A 21,374-nucleotide genomic window follows, 5' to 3' on the forward strand; every position below is an offset into this window, starting at 1 on the left:
TCATCTGGATAAGGACATCTGAAAAGTAAAATTGCCTCAACAAAGTTTATGAGATTTGGAAACAGCACAAGAGTATCTCTCTCTAAAATTTCCCATAAGTTACATGAAAATTCAACAGGGTAGGGAGGACAAAAACAATAACACACACACACACACACACACACACACACACACACACACACACACACAGAGTGCCTCTAACGTGAGGCAGGAAAAGAAAGCGTGAAAACAGAAAGGTAAATCTTAGTCTCCCTGCCAGGCAGTACTAGCAATTTCATTGCTTTTCACTGACAAATGTCGAGTGATTACCTCGTTCAACAGGTGATACACAGAACTGTCTTCTAGTAGAATACAACTGGAGACCTAGTGTAAGTTTAGGAGATGTTAGAACAGATAACGTCCTACACAGAGCTCAGTAGAGGTGGATACAGCTTCATCTGCCTGGAGGAAGGATTGCCTTTTTCTAATGGGCCGACCGCAGTGCTGCTCATTTATTTGCAGTATTAAATACTACCACCAGTCGCAGAGCTGGATGGACAGTGAAAGAGGAAGACTCAATGCCTTTGAGTTGGAGTGTTGGAGAGAAGTACTTAGTGTCACACGGACTGTCAAAAGAACAACCAGATACATTTTAGAGAAGGGCGACCAGAGTGCTCCTTACAGGCAAGGCTGCAGAGCCCATTGTCACATGCTTTGGGCCTGTGGTTAGGAGAGGCTGTTCCATAGAAAGGAACATCAGGTTTAGAAAGATAGAGGATTAGCGTAAGAGAGAAGGGCCCTCAGTAAGATAAATTGATACAGTGACTGCAGCAATGAGTTCAACTGTGTCAGGGATGCTAAGGGTGGCTCTGGGTAGAACAGAGTCCAGATCTGGGCTTCATAGGACCGCTAGGAGTCATATGCGACTCAGTGGCATCTAACATCAACAACAACACGACCCAAAGCAGCCTTAGCTAATCCATTTGCATTTAGCAGCCAAATGAAAAGGTGGAGGTTTTAGTCCACCGAGAAGCAGCTCAGGAGACAAGCTCAGTGGTCTACTGAAAAATCAGACACTGAAAATCCAATGGAGTGTAGTTCCCCTCTGATGCACATGCTCACTCCGAGTCAGGGCAGCTCAAAGATGCTAACACAAACTCCACTAACAACATATTCTTATAATGTTGTTGATGTTGTGTACCTGTGAGTCAGAACCAACCCATAGCTGATCCTCCAGTGGGTTTTCAGAGGCAGTTAATTACACAGGAGGAGATTACCTGTTCTCCTGCAGAGCAGCCGATGAATTCAAATTGTGTGCCTTTGGGATTGCAGCACAGTTTCTTGCCACTAGGCTATAATGTTGTTGTTGTTGTTGTTGTTGTGTGCCGTCAAGTCGCCTGCTCATTTATTTGCAGTAGTTTAAAAAAAAAAAATCTTAAAATCAATGATGTAATTGGCAGCTTGACACATCAAGGTTGTTTTTATTGTTTTTTATTGTTGTCATATGCCATCAAGTTGCCTGCAACTCATTGTGAGTCTGTGTAAAATAGCTTTGAATCCTGCAAACTCCCTTATGTACATCAAGGTACACAAAGACAAAAAGTGTATTATATGTTCTTGGTGCATTCTTTCAGATTCTACAAAGTAAATTATTAGACAAAGACACTAGGTAGGACATTGGAAATAGAAGAAACCCTAGAAATATTTTCTCTCACCCTCTTTTACTACTCATCAGACCTTATTAAGTGCCTACTGGGGGGGGGGGGCGGGAGTAGTGCCAGGCTGGATTCTTCCTTCACATACCCAAGTATTTCAAAGAACAAGTAAACACTATAAGTAATGAGGTAATTGGTTAGCTAAAGACTAGAGAGGTAATAAACAGAATGATGGAGGCAGTAGTTATTGCTAAGAACCTAAGAGATACGGAAAGAGGTGAAGACAACTCTCTCTCTGGGTTCATTGTATGAGACTTAGCTTTCAAGAGCTCAATGAGAACTGTGCTTGAAACTAAAAAATAGCCATGTACATAGAAAAGAAATTAATGTGGCAAAAGTTGAAAGGAAGAAGGTGACCATGATGAAAATTTTGAATGTCATTGTCATTCTGTAATCCATTAGACACCACACTGGGTGGAGAAGGGGCTGAAAGTGAAAGTGTGATGAACACTTTGAGTACTTTTGATTTCTCATCAGATGGGCAGTGGGGGTACAAAAACATAAGAAGAAAACTTAAAAAACAAACAAACAAAACCAAAAAGCTAAAAGGAAAAGCGAAAGAGAAGAGGAAATAAAGAGACGGCATGAGTAAGGAAAACAGGGGAGGTGGCAGAGAAGAAATCAAGTAGAAGCCTGGAGAAAGGATACCCAGTTGGAGTTCTTGCCACTGCTGAAATGAATGGAGGAAAGATGTCTAATCCAGGATGAAGTCTCTGTGACTGCATCAGAAAGTTAGAGTTGCAGCCCCTGACTTGATCTGAGTTTCCTCTTGCCTGAGATATAGCTGGGGGAAGAGTGTCTGGTCAAGAACAGAACCAGTGCTGCATAAGATAACAGAAACATGGTATCTGTCAGGACCTGATACTTTGCTGACCTAATGCAACACATAAATATTGACATATTAGGTGTTGGCATAATGAGATGGACTGGCATGGTGCATTTTGAGTCAAATGATCATATATCTATTATGCTGGAGATGAAAAGGTGGGGGAAGTTGGGTTGTTTTCATAGTTAAAAAAGTAATTTTCAGATGTGCTTGAAATACAATATTGTGAGTGACAGGATAATATCCATATGCATACAAGGTAGTCCAGTAAATACCACTATCATTCAGATATATGCACCAACAACCAGAGCCAAAGAAGAGGAAATAGATTTACCCCAACTTTTGCAGTCAGAGATTGCTCGAACATGCAATCAGGATACATTAATAATATTGGGTGACTGGAATGCAAAAGTTGGGAACAGAGAAGAAGGATCAATAGTCGGAAAACATGGACTTGGTGACAGATTTGAAGCTTGAGATAGAATGATTGAATTTTGCCCAATGATTTATTCAATTCAAATATATTTCATAAGAAAAAATCGCAGGTTATACACATGTATTTCACCTGTTTGTATGCACAGGAATCAGACTGATTACATCTGTGGAAAAAACCATTGGAGAAATTCAATATCAGCTCTTAAAACTAGGCCGAGTGCTGATTGTGGAACAGACTACCAACTACTCATATGCAAGTTCAAGCTGAAGCTAAGCAAAATTAAATTAAATCCACAGGAGCCAAAATATGACCTTGAGTCTATCCCACCTGAATACTAAACCATCTCAGGAACAGGTTTGAAGCCATGAACACCAGTGAGTGAAGAACAGATGAGTTGTGGAAGGATATCAAGAGTATCATCCAGGAAGAGGGCAACAGGTCATTACAAAGACAGAGGAGAAAGAAAAGACCAAAATGGATGTCAAAAGAGACTCTGAATATTGCACTAGAGTACCAAAAAGGCATAGCAGAGGATAGAAATAAATATATTAAAAAGTTGAACAGAAGATATCAAAAGGAAGGTCGAAGACTAAGTAAAATATTATAATGAAATGTGCAAGGAGCTAGAGTCAGAAAATCAAAAGGGCTGAACTTGTTCAGCATTTCTTAAGCCCCAGCAAATGAAGAACAAATTCAAACTTCGAGTTACAATACTTATGGATGCTTTGCGCAGAATATTAAATGATTCAGGAAGTAGTAAAAGAAGATAGAAAGGGTATACAGAGTCATTGTACCAAAATAAATTGGCAGACATGAAGAACTTCATGAAACAACATATGGGCAAGAGCCTATGGTGATGAAGGAAGAAGTTCAAGCTACTTTGAAAGAATTGGCAAAATATAAGGCCTTGGGAATTGATGGTATATCAATTGTTGTATTTCAACTAACAGATACTACCCTAGATGTGTTCACCAAGTTGTGTCAAGATATCTGGAGGACAACCGCTTGGCCAACTGACTGGAAGAGATCTATATTTGTTCCCATTCCAAAGAAGGGTGACCTAACAGAGTGTGGAAATTATCAAACAGTATCGTTAATATCACAAGCAAGCAAGATTCTGCTGAAGATTATCCAAAAATGACTGAAACAGCACATCAACAGAGAACTGCCGGAAGTCCAGGCTGGGTTTAGAAGGGGTCATGGTACTAGGAATATTGTAGCTAATGTTAGATGAGTCTTGGCTGAAAGCAGGAAATACCAGAGGAATGTCTGTCTGTGTTTCACTGATTATGTAAAGGCATTTGACTGTGTGGATCACAACAAACTGTGGCTGACTCTGTGGAGAATGGGAATCCCAGAGCACTTGACCGTGCTATTGCGAAACCTATACTTGGACCAGGAGGCAGTCATAAGAACAGAGGAAAGAAATACTGCATGATTCAAAATTGGGAGGGGTGTACACCAGGGATGTGTCCTATCTCCATACCTTTCCAACCGTTATGCAGAACAGATTACCCGGGAGGCTGGGCTTTATGAGGAGAACTGTGGCATCAGGATTGGAGGAAGAATCATCAACAACCTGTGTTATGCAGATGACACAACCCTGCATGCTGAAAATGAGGAGGACTTGAAGTGCTTACTGCAGAATGTCAAGGACATTCAATGTGGATTGAGGCTCAATATCAAGAAAACAGATTCCCTCTTTTTTCGCCATTTTCCCAGTGTCGCTGAAGTTGCAGCCATGAAGGTTGAGCTGTGCAGTTTCAGTGGGTACAAGATCTACCCCGGGCACGGGAGGCGCTACACCAGGATCGACGGAAAGGTGTTCCAGTTTCTTAATGCAAAATGCGAGTCGGCTTTCCTTTCCAAAAGGAATCCACGGCAGATCAATTGGACTGTCCTTTACAGAAGGAAGCACAAAAAGGGCCAGTCGGAAGAAATTCAAAAGAAAAGAACCCGCCGAGCAGTCAAATTCCAAAGGGCCATCACTGGTGCATCTCTTGCTGATATAATGGCCAAGAGGAATCAAAAACCTGAAGTTAGAAAGGCTCAACGAGAACAGGCTATCAGGGCTGCCAAGGAAGCAAAAAAGGCTAAACAAGCATCTAAAAAGACTGCAATGGCTGCTACTAAGGCTCCCACAAAAGCAGCGCCTAAACAAAAAATTGCGAAGCCTGTGAAAGTTTCTGCTCCCCGAGTTGGTGGAAAACGCTAAGGAGGCTCATAAGGCTTAAATAAAGATGGAGTTGTAAAAAAAAAAAAAAAAAGAAAACAGATTCCCACCACTGGGCCAATTGGCAGCATCATGATAGATGGTGAAGAGATTGAGATTGTTAACAGCTTTAGTTTACTTGGCTCCACAACCAACACTCTTGACACCAGGAGCAAACGGGAGGGGGGGGAGGGGTTTGTGCGGGTAGAAGGGTGCAACAATGAATGAATGGAATTCCAAAATCTCTGTAGATGTTCATTGAAATGAAAAATAAACAACCTAAATTTAAAAAAAAGACATATTGAGATGGGAAATTCAGCTGTTAGAGACTTCTCCAAAGTACTTAAGAGCAAGGATATCACTCTTGAGACTAAGGTGTGCCTGATAAAGTCCATGGTCTTTGTACTCACTAGCTATGCTTCAGAGAGCTTGACAATGACTAAGGATGACAGAAGGAGAATTGATGACTTTGAGCTATGGTGTTGCAGCAGAGTATTGAATATACCATGGACTGCTAAGGAAACAAACAGGTTCATCCTAGAGAGGGTTAAACCAGGCTGCTCCTGGGAGGCAAGGATTCTGAAGCTTGGACTGACATACTTTGAACATGTTGCAAGGGGGATCAGTCCTTGGAGAGGAATGTCGTGTTCAGGACGGTGGAGAGATTGTGCAAGAGAGAAAGACCTTCTACGAGATGAATTGATTCAGTGACTGGGGTAATTGGGGTAGGTGTGTTAGAGACAGTGAAATTGGCACAGGAAAGAGCAGAGTTTAGGGCTATTGTACATAGAGTCAGTATAAGTCGAAGGTCACTCAACAACACATAACAAAAACAACAAAGGGCATCCAAGGGGTAAAGCTCCCAGCCAAGGATAGAGTTTCTGCTGGTCTCAGAGGTTCCTCAGTTAGTCTTTTCAACAAGTCAAGGTGAGTCTCTCAGTCCAGGCGATGAGTGCAGGCAGGGCACTGAGTCACAGATGAGGCACTTGTGCAGTGGTAGAAAGTGGAGAGCATGTATGCCTCCCAGTGTAGGAATATGTACAATTGGTACCAGATCCACTGCATATGCTGCCAAAGATCATTTCTCTTAGCCCAAAAGATAAGCTGTCGGTGAGTTTTGGTTTTCAACACAGCACCCTACCCAACTCTAGTAGGTAGAATGCTTGCACCTCCCTATGTGGGGGTTAGTGTGTACCAAATGCTAGACCCACAGAGACTCCCTACCAGAGATTGTTGCTGTCAGTGCAGAGGTTGTCAGGGAGAGCAAACTTCATCGGCTCCAAATGTTACAGAGTGTACAGACCTAACTGTGGGTGTGAGATGTCCTCGCTGCCAAACCCGCAAGAGCTTCCCATCAGGGACAGTGTCTATCAACCTAAAAGACGGTCAGAGGCAGAAAGCTGTTGGTCTAGGGAGTCTAGAGAGTAGCTGCCAACCCAGGCTCCCACTCAAAGATGTAGCAGTAGACAGTGGAGAGGACGGCACCTCCAAGAGTGGTCAGTGTGCTCCTTTCCTGGTGCCAAATCCACAATAGTATATGTTTGACTCATGCAGGAGCAGATGTGACTCGAGACAGTACATGCTTCATTTGCATAACCCCGCCCATTCAGAGGGTCAGTCATCCACCACATTCAGAAGGCTAGGGAAGCCATATTGAAAGATAAACTCCACAGCTGGTCACTAGTTTGGGCATCACTGCAGTACTGGGTTCTTGTACTGACCAGAAAGTAGCTAGCCAAAGCTCAAATTTGGTGCACTGGACTAGTTCTATTCCCATTTCATTCTGTCTTCTTTTTCAGTGTTTGCATTTGGGTTCTTCTTTCACTCAATATCTGAGCTACTTCTTTAAACATTTGGTGCTCTAAGTTCCAGGATTATCATTGCTTTTTGGTGTCATTTTATTGGGTGTGAGTTCTCTGGTGGGCCATCATTCCAGAAACCATCCTGTTTATTGTTGCTTTACTCCCAGTTGAATGGGTAAGATTTTTCTGCACGAGATATTTGCAGGGAGTTCTTGTTAGGGGCTTAGTTAGCTTTCCCGGATTTGTAATTCAAAAGCTTCACGTTCTTGTTTTCAGAACTTTTTTGTTTCTTTTTTGTATAGTTTATCCAATTTGTCGGATTTTCTTTAAACATGTACGCCTAAAGAATCTAGTCATTTCTGCTGTCACAACTGCATGTCCCTATTGCTTGTTGATTTACCAACTACTGTCACGAAGAGAAGCATCCCTGCTGTCAAAGGCAATCATCAGTTATAGGAAGTGTTGTGGGGTAGCATTGTCTTTGCTCTTCCAGTCCTACATGACTTATTACCTGATGACTAATCTCTGAGGCCTCACTCATTAGAATTTAGTCTCATTCAACAATGGCTTGAGTGTCAACTTGAGCTTTTGCATTTCAGAGGTATCTCATACTAAAAGGGTAAACTTATGTTTTCTAGAATTGCTCCCCCTGAGCCTCTTTCTCAGCATCAGGCTCTCCCAGGTATTACGCTGTATCTCAGGACCTATTGGTAGTCATAGCATTGATTTTGAGAGAAGAGCTGCACATTTTCTCTATTTCTAAATCTTTCTAGAAACTGAATTTGAGCACTCTTTTGTAGGTTTATGTATATTTAGGTTTGTCTGGTTTTTTCTTTTGTTCTTTTCTTACTATTTAGTTGCTTCTGAGATGAGCTTGTTTTGAAGTTAGCAGTATTCATATAGGAGATCTATAACTATGTTCTTTTATTTCTCTCTGTGGATCTCTAAATATATTGCTTTAGCTCTTTCTCTCTAGTTACCACTCTAGATCTCTAGATGTCTGTCTCTCACTGATAACTGTTTTTGTTGTGGTTTCTTTTTTTGTCTTTGGTGTTTTTTTAAAAAGTAGAAAACAGACTTTGCAGAACAAGAATAGAAAATAAAGGGAAGAATCTGAAGCTACTATAATTTCCCAGGCTACTGTTACAATGACTTATGTTTCAATATGGTAGAGAGGATAATCAATGATTTGAGGCATGTTGTAAAGATAGAATAGACAGGATTCAGTTGATTCAAAAGATTGTGTAAGGGATTAGGAGAAGCATTCCAGGAAGGACCCTATCTTTTTATATTTATAGATGATGTCAATTGTTGCTTATTCTTGCTGAATATTATATGTGTTAGTCTGTGAAAGATAAGACATTTGAGAATATATCAAATCTAGAACTAAAATGAAGAGTTCTAGAGCTTTACATCTGGGCATCAGTAAATTACAGATGGTATTTAAAGCATGAGATTTAGAGAAATAATATTTATGGAAAGTTCAGCGTAAATAAGTAGATCAAAACCAGACCCCCTATATAAAGATAAAGACAAATAAATGAGTTAGCAAAGAAAATTCAGGAGTGCCATATAAGTAGACAGAAAACCTCATTACACATGAAAAGATTCTGAGTACTATGGCCATGTCTCTCTGTACTGTCTATCCTGTATTTTTTAAGCTTGTATCTTAACATTCTGACCTAAAATTATTAATAATTCAAAGACATTATTCTTGGTGTGTACATTTACCATAAAAGTATTGCCTTTAATATTTTACACAGAATTTTCAATATGTTTTATGGGTTGTTAACTCCAATTCCATATCTCTATTGCAGGTCCTTTCTCAAAATTCAATGCTGTTTCTCTAATTGACAACTCTATTTAATTGCCAGATACGATCACACATACATAAATCCATAATTAAAATAATTAACAGATATTTGGCATGAAAAATATGCAACTATTTTCTATTTCCAGATGAAAAATCATAAGGAATAGATCTACCTAAATATTTAAATGCAATTGATCAGTGTTGGGGTGTTGTTATATCATGCATAATACACATTAATATGACTGATCTTTATTTAATTTTATTCATATACATATCTTTTTTTTTCTTACTCAATTTGTATCTCCTTAATCCTTTCAAAGGTTAGTAATAAATGGGGCAGTGTTAGCTTTCTTGATTGTTTTAGTTGAAATACACCTTAAGAAATGTTGGCTTCTTTTTAGTTTGTTATAATGAGCTAGCAGACTGTTTTTGTCTTCCTCTGTATTTGTGTGACACTTAAGGTGCTTATTCTTAGAGTATTTATGTTAAAAAATGTATAGTCTGAAAGCCTTGCCCACAGCTCACTGAGTTTTATTCATGTATGTAGAGATTACCTTTTGATGGACACGAGTGTCTGCTCACACTGATGTGATGTCTCAGTTTGAGACATAGTGACTGCTGTTGCTATTCACATAAGTGCCCATTGAAAGCAAATAGGTCAAGGTCAGCTTTATTTTCTCCTTGAAAAGTATGTCAACCAAGGAAAAGGGAAAACATATTCTGGGACCCTAATGACATGAAGTGCGTTCCACTTCATGGGCCAACTGGTTTAAATGGTTCTTCTGTTGAGTTAAAATACGAAAATCAAAGGCCTCTGCATTAATATTACATATGAAAAACCTTATTTATTAAAATGAGGGATTTGATGTGAAAGAAAAAAATTATAAAGCAGCTCCTAGATAATTTATTTTAAAGTCTACCTGTCAAATTTTTACCTGTCAAACCATTATAACCTCAGGAAATCAGAATGGTCATAAAGATGAAAGTTTAGTCTAGTAGAAGTACCTCAAATGGTTATAATCCTGACAGCTATAACCTGTGACATCTGCCTTCTTCTCTTAGATGATTTCTTTAAATCATGTTTTTGATGTGAAGGAATAAAAGGAGAAGAGAGGAATCACATTTACTGACCTGTTGGAAAGTTAAAAATTTGGAATATATACATGTGTAGAATTAAAAAAAAAATATATATGTATATATATATACGTAGAGAGAGAGAGAGAGAGAGAATTAAGATACAGAAAAGTAATCTAGAGTCACTTTCAACTTCAGGGGGTAAAATCCAAACAAACAAACACAAACTCAGCATTTTTGTGTTGATAACAAAAGTGTGACTTTGGCATGGAGTTCACTCTAAAGCAGTGGGTTTTGGGTTTGGTAACTAAATTCATCAATAAAATCTAAAGGAGAAAAGCCAAGTCAGTGAAACCATAAATGACAGAGAAAAATAACACAGGGAATAGATTATATGGGTAGATAATTTTTAAATGCCTATACAGTTACTAACAACATGCCTTTGGAAACTCTATGACCTTTGATAAATGTTGATAGTTACAGAAAGACCTTTTGTTCATAGGATGGCTATGAGTTGAGCTCGACTCAACCGCAATCAACAACAACCAACATTTACTTTTGAGCTTTTTGGTACTATGTCTCTTTTATAAATGAATGGAATTCTGGTGGCCTTGTGGTAGGGATTTGCACTGCCATCCCAAAGGCAGATGGTTCAAACCCACTCACTAGTTATTCCTGGAAAAAAGATGGGCAATCTCCTTTCGTGTGACTTAACAGTCTCTGAAAACCCACTGGTTTGTCAGCTATGAGTTGTTCCCAACTCAACAACAATGAGTTTGCGTGTTGTGATTTTTTTTTTTTTACAAGTGAAGAAACTAAAGTTCAAAAGAGTAACTCAATTTACCCAAAGAGGCATACTTCAGTGATAGGTCTCATCATATGTGGTTTTGAATTTCAAACTTTGATCCCCAAAAGCTATAATCTTTCTACTACAATGTGTGGAGGAGTTTTTATACTTTTTAGTAAACTCAACTTTTCACTCTAAGCATATATTTCTTTCTTTGCATAACTCCTTTCTTCTCTAACAATACAAATTTGCCTGAAGTCCCCCTGCCTGCTGTGATACATTTGCAAATGTTCATTCCTTTCTTTCTTTCCAACTGAAGACCTTTCCTCAACCTATAAGTTATAGGTCAACAACTTAAAATCAGTGGAACATGTGAAAGCAAATATGTCTGGTGGCTTAGTACTTAGGCATTCTTCTGCCAATTTGGAGACACACAGTTCTAATCCACTAGCTGCTCCATGGAAGAAAGATGGACAACCTCCTCTCCATACAATCCACTGTCTCTAAAAACCCACCAGAGGGCCAGCTATGGGTCACTTCCATCTCGATGGTACATAACAAAAACACCACCACCTAACATCTGATTATCATAAGGAAAAACCAAGAAACTGTTATAGAACAGTTACCTGCCAGACTTCTTTATTTATGCTTTTATAATACAATTTATTTTTCAGCCCTAGATCTCCCCCTCCCCCCTTGTTCATTATTCAATTCATGAAACATCTGATAAGAATATAATTATTGTACTAGTTATTTTGGAGAGATAAAAAGATGAGTAGGACACAGTCTTTGCTTTCAAGGAGCTTAAGTCTATTGCCACTGATAAGTGCAGGCATATAAAGTAGAATTAATAAACTGACAGAAAATAACCAGAAAATGCAGTGAGATTTCAAGGAAGAAAAAGAAATCATCTCATTAAGAATACTCCTAAAATCTTTATGAACCATGTGGAGTCTTTCTCTGGATGCTGAACCTTATCCACGGCCCTCAAGTCCATCGTAACGCAAAGCAATGCTATTGGGCAGAGTAGACCTTCCCCATGGATTTTGAACCACCAATCTAGCAACTAGCAGTCAAGCACTTTGACCACTCTGCAACCAAGACACCTACACTTTGAACAGTGTTGGCAAAACACCAGACATTTAGCTCACCATCCCAGAGTCACACTGTGGAAAACAGCATGAAAATAGTGTTTGCGGGGGTTTTGTTTCTTTCTTTGTTTTATTATTTTTTTGTTTTTGTTATGAAGTTGAAAGTAATTCCATACTCTTTTTCTGCATGTTATTCCTAGAAACTCTGAAACTTTATGAGACTTGACAATGATAAATTGGCTTTTTTACATCTTCTTAAAGAACAGATGAGCAGTGTAGCAGGATGCAAGAAGGGTAGTAAATGTCATAAAAGACAAAAAGAAACATAAAAGAAACATTTTTGAGGAATTCCAAGTATCCAGTATAGTTGGGATTTGTTTTGTTTTGTTATATTTTGTTTTAACCTCTGTGTGGAAAGACTTAAGTAAAACAGACATGGGCCTCTTTTGAGGAAGACCTCAAATGCTTGTGTAAGGAAAATGTACTCATAAATTCCTTTCTGTGGCCAAATTTGAATTCTCGGAGTCTATTCTAATATTTTTCATCTCTTCTTATTTGCCTCACAATATGAGGTGGGTTGATTCAGTGACTGGAGTAGTGGAATAGGTGTGTCAGAGACAGTGAGACTGGCACAAGACAGAGCAGGGTTTAGGGCTGTTGTACATAAGGTTACTATGAGTCGCAGGTGTCTCGACGGCACATGACAACATGTCTCAATCAGAATAACAGAGCTCCAGTAGCGTAGAACTGTGCTCTTAACCCAGAGGTTTCACCTCTCTGATGCTTCAAATCCCCCCGCAGCCCCAAGGGAGAAAGAAGGACAATCTTCTTCCACACGATTCACAGCCTGTCAAACCCCACTAGAGGTTCAGCTGAGTCAGTTCTGACCACATAATAAGCGTATGGATTTTATTTTTGTCTTTTTCTCTATTACCCCATATTCTAATCCTCTTAACCTAAAGAGAGTTTCTCACTTCTCTAACTGCATATTTGTAGTATCTACCTTTATTATGCTTTTCTTTAATGACTTTTATGATGTTCTTAATGATACTTTACGTTATTTTCCCTTGTGTCTGTAACTTATCTAGCTAGCTAAATTGTAGTTGTTAGGACAAAAACCTGTATCTTGTGTTTACAGCTGCTTCTATCCATTCATGGAAGCAGGAGTGGCATCCACCTCCTAAACAGCATGCCTCTGGAAACTCTGTGAACTTTGATAAGTGGCGATGGTTGTGGAGGGGCTTCAGGCCTTTTGTTCTTGGGGTCACTATGAGTCGTACTTGACTCGACAGCTAACAACAACAACTACCCATTCACTGTCATCAGATCAATTTCTATTCAAAGCAAACCCTCATTAGGTTTGTGAGTCTGTAAGTCTTTATAGGATAAGACTATCTGGTGGTCTAGTGGCAAGAAGCTGTGCTGCAATCCTGAAGCCACACATGGTTCAAGGCCACCAGCTGCTCTGTGGAAGAAGGATGGGTAATCTCCTCCCAGGCAATTAACTGACTCTGAAAACCCACCAGAGGGTCAGCTATGGTTCAGTTCTGACTCTCTGTTACTCAACACATATATTTTTCTCCCTTGGAGTGGGTGGTGGGTTACAACCACTGGTCCTTTGGTTAACCATTCAACATGGAACACACTACTTCATCAGAGCTTCTTCTAATAAAGTTTAAATGATCATCAGTCATCATACTGTGAGAGATTGAGAACTTTCTAAGAGTTTAGACCAAGAAAAAAGAACTGTATTTTAGCAAATCTGGCACCATTCTTCAATACTTATCCCCACAGAAAGTTTAAAAGCCCTCTTTTGCAGCTTCATTGCCAGAGGGAGAACTGAATATCAGATTTATCAGTGGCTGACCTTCCCAAATCCGAAAGTAATACAGTCATAGCAGAACAAATACAGTTATATCAGAAAATAAGCAGCAAGTTTCAAAAATCTGATGAAGAGTCTTAAGATCTATTTTAAAGGGTCTGGAGTTCAAACTAGCAGTTAAAATTGAGGCACAGTTCTAAACCTAGAAAAGTCCTTTACTTCACACGGGGATCAATGTCAAAATTGACAAAATCTCCAAGTGTTTACCTGAAGATCAATAAATATATTCATAGGCCCCTGTAATAGGTGAAGTAGCATAAAGAGATTACTCTGTGACTTCTTAGATTTTAAAGAAGAAAAAAAATCAACTAAAGTAGAAACCCACCAGAACATATATGATTATGCTGCAAAGGTATATATGTATGTTTAGGGTCAAATTACAGATGTGTAAAAAATTATTTCTCATAAACACATTTTTATTTTGTATGTTTCTCTTTATTATCCAAATATTATAAATAGAACTTTTAGCTTATAAATAAAATATGAATTTGACATGTGAAGAGCCTTTTTCAAAAAATATAGTATATCTAAATGATACAAATGGAGTAAAGCCAGCAGGACTTTATATGTGTGCATATGTGTACATATGTATATGTATGTACACATACACATGCACACATGAGAAATAAAATATTCTTTATTCATATGTGTTTATGATGCCTTTGGGTAGGGAATAGTGGTTATTACAAATGTCAATTAGAGCTATTTCCAATAATGCTTTCTATTCCCAGAAAAAGCTGAAATTTTTTATAAAAAGAACTTAATTGAGGAATTAGAAAACTTTGTTCTGTGCCAGTTGCATCACTGAGAAGGCTGAGTGAGTCTTTTTTTACAAATCACATCTTCTCACTGGACTTTTCTTCATCTCTCTTAAGGTTGAACTAGATGCTATTGTGGTGAAGTGCTCACAAGCAGAGTTCATAACAACTCTATGAACAACAAATCTGAACCCTGTCCTGTGCCATCTTCATCGTCTCTGACACACTTGAGTCCATTGCTGCAGTCGTTGTGTCAGTTCATTTCATCTCACTGCAGGTCTTCATCTCTTTCATTGACTTTCTTCCCCTTTCCAGGAAATAGCCTTTCCTAGCAACATGCCCAAAGTGTGATTAATGCTTCCCGATCCTTGCCTTCAAGGAGCACTCTGATTTTATCTTCTTCAAGACATATATGTTCAGTCTTTTGGCACTCCCTGAGATATTCAGCACTCTTCTCCAACATCAAACACAAAGGCATCAATTCATCTCTTGTCATCCTTAGTCACTGTGCAGTTCTGATACATAACAGGTGACTGCAAAGTCTAAGTTTTTAATCAAGCTCATTTTAGTCTTTAGAGAGGTCTCTGGCAGCTGACTTTCCAAATGCTATTCATCTCCAGAACTCCTGATGCTGATAGCAAGGGTGTTGACTGTGGATCCAAGCAAGATTAAACATCTTCTCTCCACTTATCATAATGTTGCCCAATGACTTGGGATGAAAATTTTTGTTTTCTTGATGTTGAGAAGTAATCCATGTTGAAGGCTGCCGTCCTTGATCCTCTGCATCAAGTACCTAAAGCCCCCCTCATTTTCATCAAGCAAAGTGTCATCTGCATGACACAGGTTGTCTATGAGTCTTCTTCCAATCTGGTGTCACACTCTTCTTCATAAAGTCCAGGTTCTAGAATTATTTGCTCAGTTTACAGATTGACTAGGCATGGAGAAAGGATACAGCTCTGATGCACATTTTTTGTGATTCTAAACCATGCCATTTTCCTTTGCTTTGTTTGATGTTATTCATCTCTAGAACTCCTGATGCTGATACCAAGGGTGTTAACTGTGGATCCAAGCAAGATTAAACATCTTCCCTTCACTTATCATGATGTTGCCCAATGACTTGGAGTGAAAATTTTTGTTTTCTTGATGTTGAGAAGTAATCCATATTGAAGGCTGCAGTCCTTGATCCTTTGCATCAAGTGCCTAAGGTCCCTCTCATTTTCAGCAAGCACTTTACAGGACCTGGCCCATCACTCACCAGTTCTCCAAAAGCAGCCTCTGTCCACACTCTTGTGAGTCATTCTTCTAAAAGGTCTGAGTCTCTGGGAGAATTTCTAGTGAATCATTGAACCCAATGAACATGAAGGGCCTAGGAAACAGGGCAGGGAGGAATGAGAAGCTATTTATGTCAGGAATCATGGACTTATATGGTACATCAAGCATTTGGGACTACATTGACTGATACTTCTTATAAATTAATCTTAGTGAACAAACTATTAAAACAAATAGATGAAGTCACTATACTAAAAGGATTGGCAGGCACAGGACAATTTCAGGAAGTAGTATTTGATCAAGAACAAGCTGTAATTAAAAAAAATAAGTTCAAGGTAGCCTGAAGGAATTTGAAAAAAATAAAATAAGGCCCCAGGAATTGATGGAATACCTGCGATGTATTTCAACCTACAGATAAAGCCCTGGATGTGCTCTCTTGATTGTGCCAAGAAATCTGGAGGACAGCTACCTGGCCAACTGACAGGAAGAAATCCATATTTCTTTCCATTCCCTAAAATGGTTATCCAACACACTGTGTAAATTATTTAACAATATCTCTAATATCACATGCAAGCAAAATCTTGCTAAAGATTATGTAAAAATGATTAAAACAAGTATGTCAATAGAGGACTTCAAGAAAGAAAAACTAGGTTTAGAATAGACCAAGGCCATAGAGATATCATTTCTGACATCAGATGGATCTTGGCTGAAAGAAGAGAGAACCAAAAGGATATTTGTTTATCTATCAAGCATTTGACTATGTGGAATACAACAAGCTGTGTCTAACATTGAAAAGAATGTGAATCCTAGAAGACTTGATTATGTTCATGTGGAATCTATACCTAGACCAAGAAGCTGATGTTTTTACAGAGCAAGGGAACCCTGCATGGTTCAAAATTAAGAAAGGAAGGTGTCAGAGATGTATCCTTTCTCCACACCTCTTCAATATATATATTGAACAGATCATTCAAGAGACTGAACTATCTGAAGAAGACTGTGACATAAGAACTGGAAGCAGACTCATCAGCAAGCTGTTTTGCATATGATACGACCTTGCTCATCAAAACTGAAAAGGGACTCTCAGCATTTGCTGCAGAGGATCAAGGACTATAGTATTCAATATGGATTGTACTTCAACATCAAGAAAATAAAAATCCTCACCACCAGGCCAATAGGCAGCATCATTATAGATGAATAAAAAAATTGAAGTTTTTATTTCACTCTTTTTATCTTGCTCTGATTCACAATCAACACTCTTGGCACCAGCAGTCAGGAAATTAAAAGATGAGTTGTTTTGGAAAAACCTACTGTCAAGGACCTGTCTAGAGTGCTAAAGAAGCACGATTTCCATCTAGAAACTAAGGTGTGCTTGATACAGGCCATGGTTTTCTCAACTGCTTACTATTCATGAGAGCTGGACAATGACAAAGGCTGATAGAAGAATTCATGCCTTTGAGTTGTGGTGCTGGAAGAAAAAATTTAACATATTATGGACTGAAAAAAAAAACCCAACACCAACACAAAAAAGCCCACAAACTTGTATGTCCTCGAGAGGGTGAAACTAGGTTGTTTCTTGGAATAAAGGATTTTGAAGTCTGTCTCACATACTTTGAGCATGTTGTCAGGAGAAGGGCATCATGTTTGGAAATGTGGAGGGTCAGTACAGGAGAGATGGGTTGACACTGAGACTGTGGTAATGAAGTCAAGTGTGTTAGAGATGGTCAGGTTGAATCAGCATAGGGCAAGATTTAGAATTGTTGTTCATAGGGTCACTGAATCATAGTCAACTTGAAGACAAATAACAACAACAGAACATAATATATGATCAAGAACAAATGGTATGAAAGGATGATATTCAACTATATCTTAAGACATTGGGGTAAAACAAGCCTTCTGGAACTGATGGAATGTCAAATGAGGTGTTTTAACAAATGGATGCAGTGCTGGACATCCTCACAGATCTATGCCAAGAAATTTAAAAGACCTGGTCAACCAACTGGAAGAGCTGTAGGGTCGCTACGAATTACAGGTGACTTGACTGCCTATAACAACAACAATATTACATGATAATGAGATTATGTATGTTGTTGTTATGTGCCATTGAATCACCTGCAACCCATAGCAGTTCTATGTACAGCAGCTCTCAACCATGCCCTGTCCTGAGTCAGTCTCACTAATTCTGATACACCAACCCCTATTACCCCAGTTGCTATATTAATCCATCTCATCTGGGGTCTTTCTCTCCTGCACTGTCACTCCAATCTTCCAAGCATGATGGCATTCTCCAAGAACTGGGCTGTCATGGCAACTTGCCCAAAGTTTGTGAAATGGACCTTCAAAATCCTAGCCTCCTGGTTTCACCCTCTCCAAGACAGACCTATTTTTTTTCTGGGCCGTTCATGATATGTTCAAGACTGTTCTCCAGCACCACAATTTGAAGGCATAGATTATCTATACTGAAGATAAATTTTAAAAGGGTCGCAGACCTACATCAATAGAGTATTTCTAGAAATAGTAGATAGATATAGCTAATATGATGTAAAACAAGAGTTATCACTGTTGATGCCAGCTGAAATTAAAGAACACCAGAAAGTTGTTTACTTCTGTTTTATTGGCAATGCAAAGGCATTCAACTCTGTGAATCATAATTAATCCTGGATAGCATTATAAAGAGTGGGAGTTTCAGAACATTTAATTATGCTCATGCAGAACTTGCACAAAGAACAAAAGATAGTTGTTTGTGCAAAAGAAGGGAATAACATGTGACTTAAAATAAGGAAAGGTGTGCACCATCATAGTTACACTACCTGCATGCTGAGTAAATAATCTGAAGGTGTACTATGTACAGATGGCATTAGTATTGAAAGAAGACTCATTAACAACATGTAATATGTAGATGGCACAACCTACCTTTCTAAGATTGAAGAGGACTTGAAGTATTTTACTGATGAAGATCAAAGACCTCAGCTTTCAATATGGATTAGACAAAAGAATATAAAGACCTCAAAAGTCCTCACAAGGAGATCAAAAGCAACATCATGTTAAATGGTGTAAATATTGAAACTGTCTAGAATTTTGGTTTACTTAAATCCACCATTGTGGAAGCTGCAGTCAAGAAATCAAATTAAATAATTGGAGAGGATGTGGATAGGAACGTTGTTGTTGTTGTTGTTGTTGTTGTTGTTGTTGTTGTTGTTATGTGCCGTCAAGTCATTTGCGACACATAGCGACCCTATGCACAACAGCCCTAAACCCTGCTCTATCCTGCGCCAACCGCACTGCCTCTGACACACCCATCCCGATTAACCCAGTCACCAAATCAATCCATCTCATAGAGGGTCTTCCCCTCCTGCGCTGTCCCTCCACCCTCCCAAGCATGATGTCCCTCTCCAAGGACCCGTCCCTCCTGGCAACATGTTAGTGGGATGTAAAATGGCACAACCACTCTGGAAGGTGGTTTGGCATGTCCTCAGAAAGCTGAACATAAAATACATATGACTGAGGTAGCTAGCTACTCCACTGCTTAGAATATACACTCAAAAATTGAGAACTGAGGCAAAAACAGAGACTTGTACACTAATGTTCATAGCAGTGTTATTCACCATTGCAAAACCACGGAAACAGCCCAAATGTCCAACACAACTGAATGGATTGAAAAATTATAGTTTATTAACATGATGGAATACTACACAGCATGATTTGATAAATCACTACCTAACTTGAGAGGGACTGGAGAGCATTATTCTAAGAGAAATAACTCAGTCTCATAAGGACAAATATTGTATAAAACCATTAATGTAGAATGTATATAAGAATCAAAGAGGGGTAGGGTGGAAGCAGAGGGGTGGGAATGGGTGGGGTAGAAGGGTGTTTAATCATAGAGTCATATAATGTGGTGGGTAGAGGGAGGAGTAGGTAAAGGAAATGTAAAGCTCTGGGGTGAAAACAATGTATATGAATTTTGTAAGTAAACCAGTTTTTAAAAGGGGGGAAATCAAGTTGTGACTAGAATTGAAAAATTCTATCATAAAGGACCTCTTTAAAGTATTTAAAAAGTCAAAGATGTCACACCAAAGTCCAAGTTGAAATGGCCACAAGCATGACATTTTTAATTATCTCATAAACATGTACAATCTGGATAATGAATAAGGAAGACCCAAGAAAAATTGATGCCTTTGAATTATAATATTGATGTTGTTGTTGTTGTGTACCAGAGACTTGAAACCAACCCATAGTTGACTCTCTGGTGGGTGTGCAGAGGCAGTTAATCAATAGGAGGAGATTTCCATCCTTCTCCTGAAGAGCACGTAGTGGCCTTGAATCACATGCCTTCACAATTCTAGGGCAGCTTCTTGTCACTAGGCCACCAGAGTTCCCATATTGATATTGATGTAGAATATTGAATATTCTACGGCCTTTAAGAAGAAAAATAAAGCCAAACTACATGTGATTTAAGCCATGGTGTTTTCAATTATTTCCTATCCATTTAAAAGTTGGACAATGAATAAGACTGACAGAAGAAGAATTGATGCCTTTGTTGTGGTGCTGTTGGAAAGCAAACGAATCTGTCTTGGGGAAAGTGCAACCAAGGTGCTCCTTAAAGACAAAGCTAGTGAAACTTCATCTGATATACTTCAGGCATGTTGTTAGCAGAGACCAGTCCTTGGACAAAATGTATTACACTTGGAAAGATGGAAGATTAGTGAAAAAGAAGAAGACCTCTAAAAAGCCGAATTGACACAGCAGCTGTAGCAATAGGCACAGTAAATCAGGATTGATAAGGATGGCCCAGGACAATGCAAGATTCAGATCCTTTGTTCTTAAGGCCACCATGATTCATAGTTGACTGAATGGCACCTGATACAAGAATTCCTTCAATATAAGGATAATGAGATTTAATCTGTGCATCTAAGGAACACTCTGGATGCTTTTTCTCCTTGATAGATTTGTTCTTTTGAAAGTCCATGGTATACTCAATAATCTTATCCAATATCAAAATTCAAAGGCATCAATTCTTTTTCAATCATCCTTATTTATTTTTTTCCCAATCATCTTATTCATTGTCCAATTTTTAGATGTATACAAAGAAATTGAAAATACTATGGCTTGCTTAAGCTGCACATTAGTTTTTAAGTTAATATCCATAGTCTTCAGCACTTTGGAGAGGTCCTTAACAGGATTGTTTCCAAATACAAAGGCTTTTGATTTCTTGATAACTGCTACCATGGGTATTGATTTTGGGTCTAAATAAAATGAAATTGCTGATAACTTGAATCTCTTCGACATCTATGAGAATGTGGCCTATTTGTCCAGCAGTGAGATTTTTGTTTTCTGGATATTGAGATGTAATCCATATTGATGGCTATAGTCTTGATCTCTCTGAGTAAGTGCTTTAATTCGTCACTTTTTGCAAGCAAGATTGTCATCTGCATAATTCAAGTTGCTGTTAAGTCTTCCTCCAAAGATGATGCCAAATTTTTCTTCGTATAGTCCAGCTTCTCAAATTACTTGTTCAGCATACAGATTGAATAGGTATGGAGAAAAGATACAACTCTGACACACACCATTCCTGATTTTTAACCATCTAGTGTTCTTTTGTTCTATTCAGACAACTGCTTATTTGGTCTATGTTTAGGTTTCTTATGAGTATAATTAAGTGTTCTGGGATTCCATTGTTCTCAGTTTTATTCATAATATGTTATGATCCACACATTCAAATGTCTTTGTAGA

The 21,374-nt window shown here is 38.6% G+C and overlaps 2 protein-coding genes across 2 annotated transcripts in view; both read left to right on the forward strand.

Moving 5' to 3' along the window:
* Window positions 1–21,374, forward strand: part of LINGO2 (leucine rich repeat and Ig domain containing 2) — a 527,177-nt gene that overhangs the window by 272,317 nt on the left and 233,486 nt on the right. The window lies entirely within an intron of this gene.
* Window positions 4,698–5,171, forward strand: LOC102864520 (60S ribosomal protein L24-like). Its single transcript, XM_006881256.1, has one exon. It carries the CDS (start codon window positions 4,698–4,700, stop codon window positions 5,169–5,171), a length of 474 nt encoding a protein of 157 aa, XP_006881318.1.

Source organism: Elephantulus edwardii, unplaced genomic scaffold, assembly GCF_000299155.1.
Source record: "Elephantulus edwardii isolate Elephantulus edwardi_28Jun2011 unplaced genomic scaffold, EleEdw1.0 scaffold00014, whole genome shotgun sequence".
Taxonomy (NCBI): Eukaryota; Metazoa; Chordata; class Mammalia; order Macroscelidea; family Macroscelididae; genus Elephantulus; species Elephantulus edwardii.

Bases quoted from the DNA above. Each gene is read 5' to 3' on its own strand.
- LOC102864520 (XM_006881256.1), top strand. From the start codon at position 4,698: ATGAAGGTTGAGCTGTGCAGTTTCAGTGGGTACAAGATCTACCCCGGG.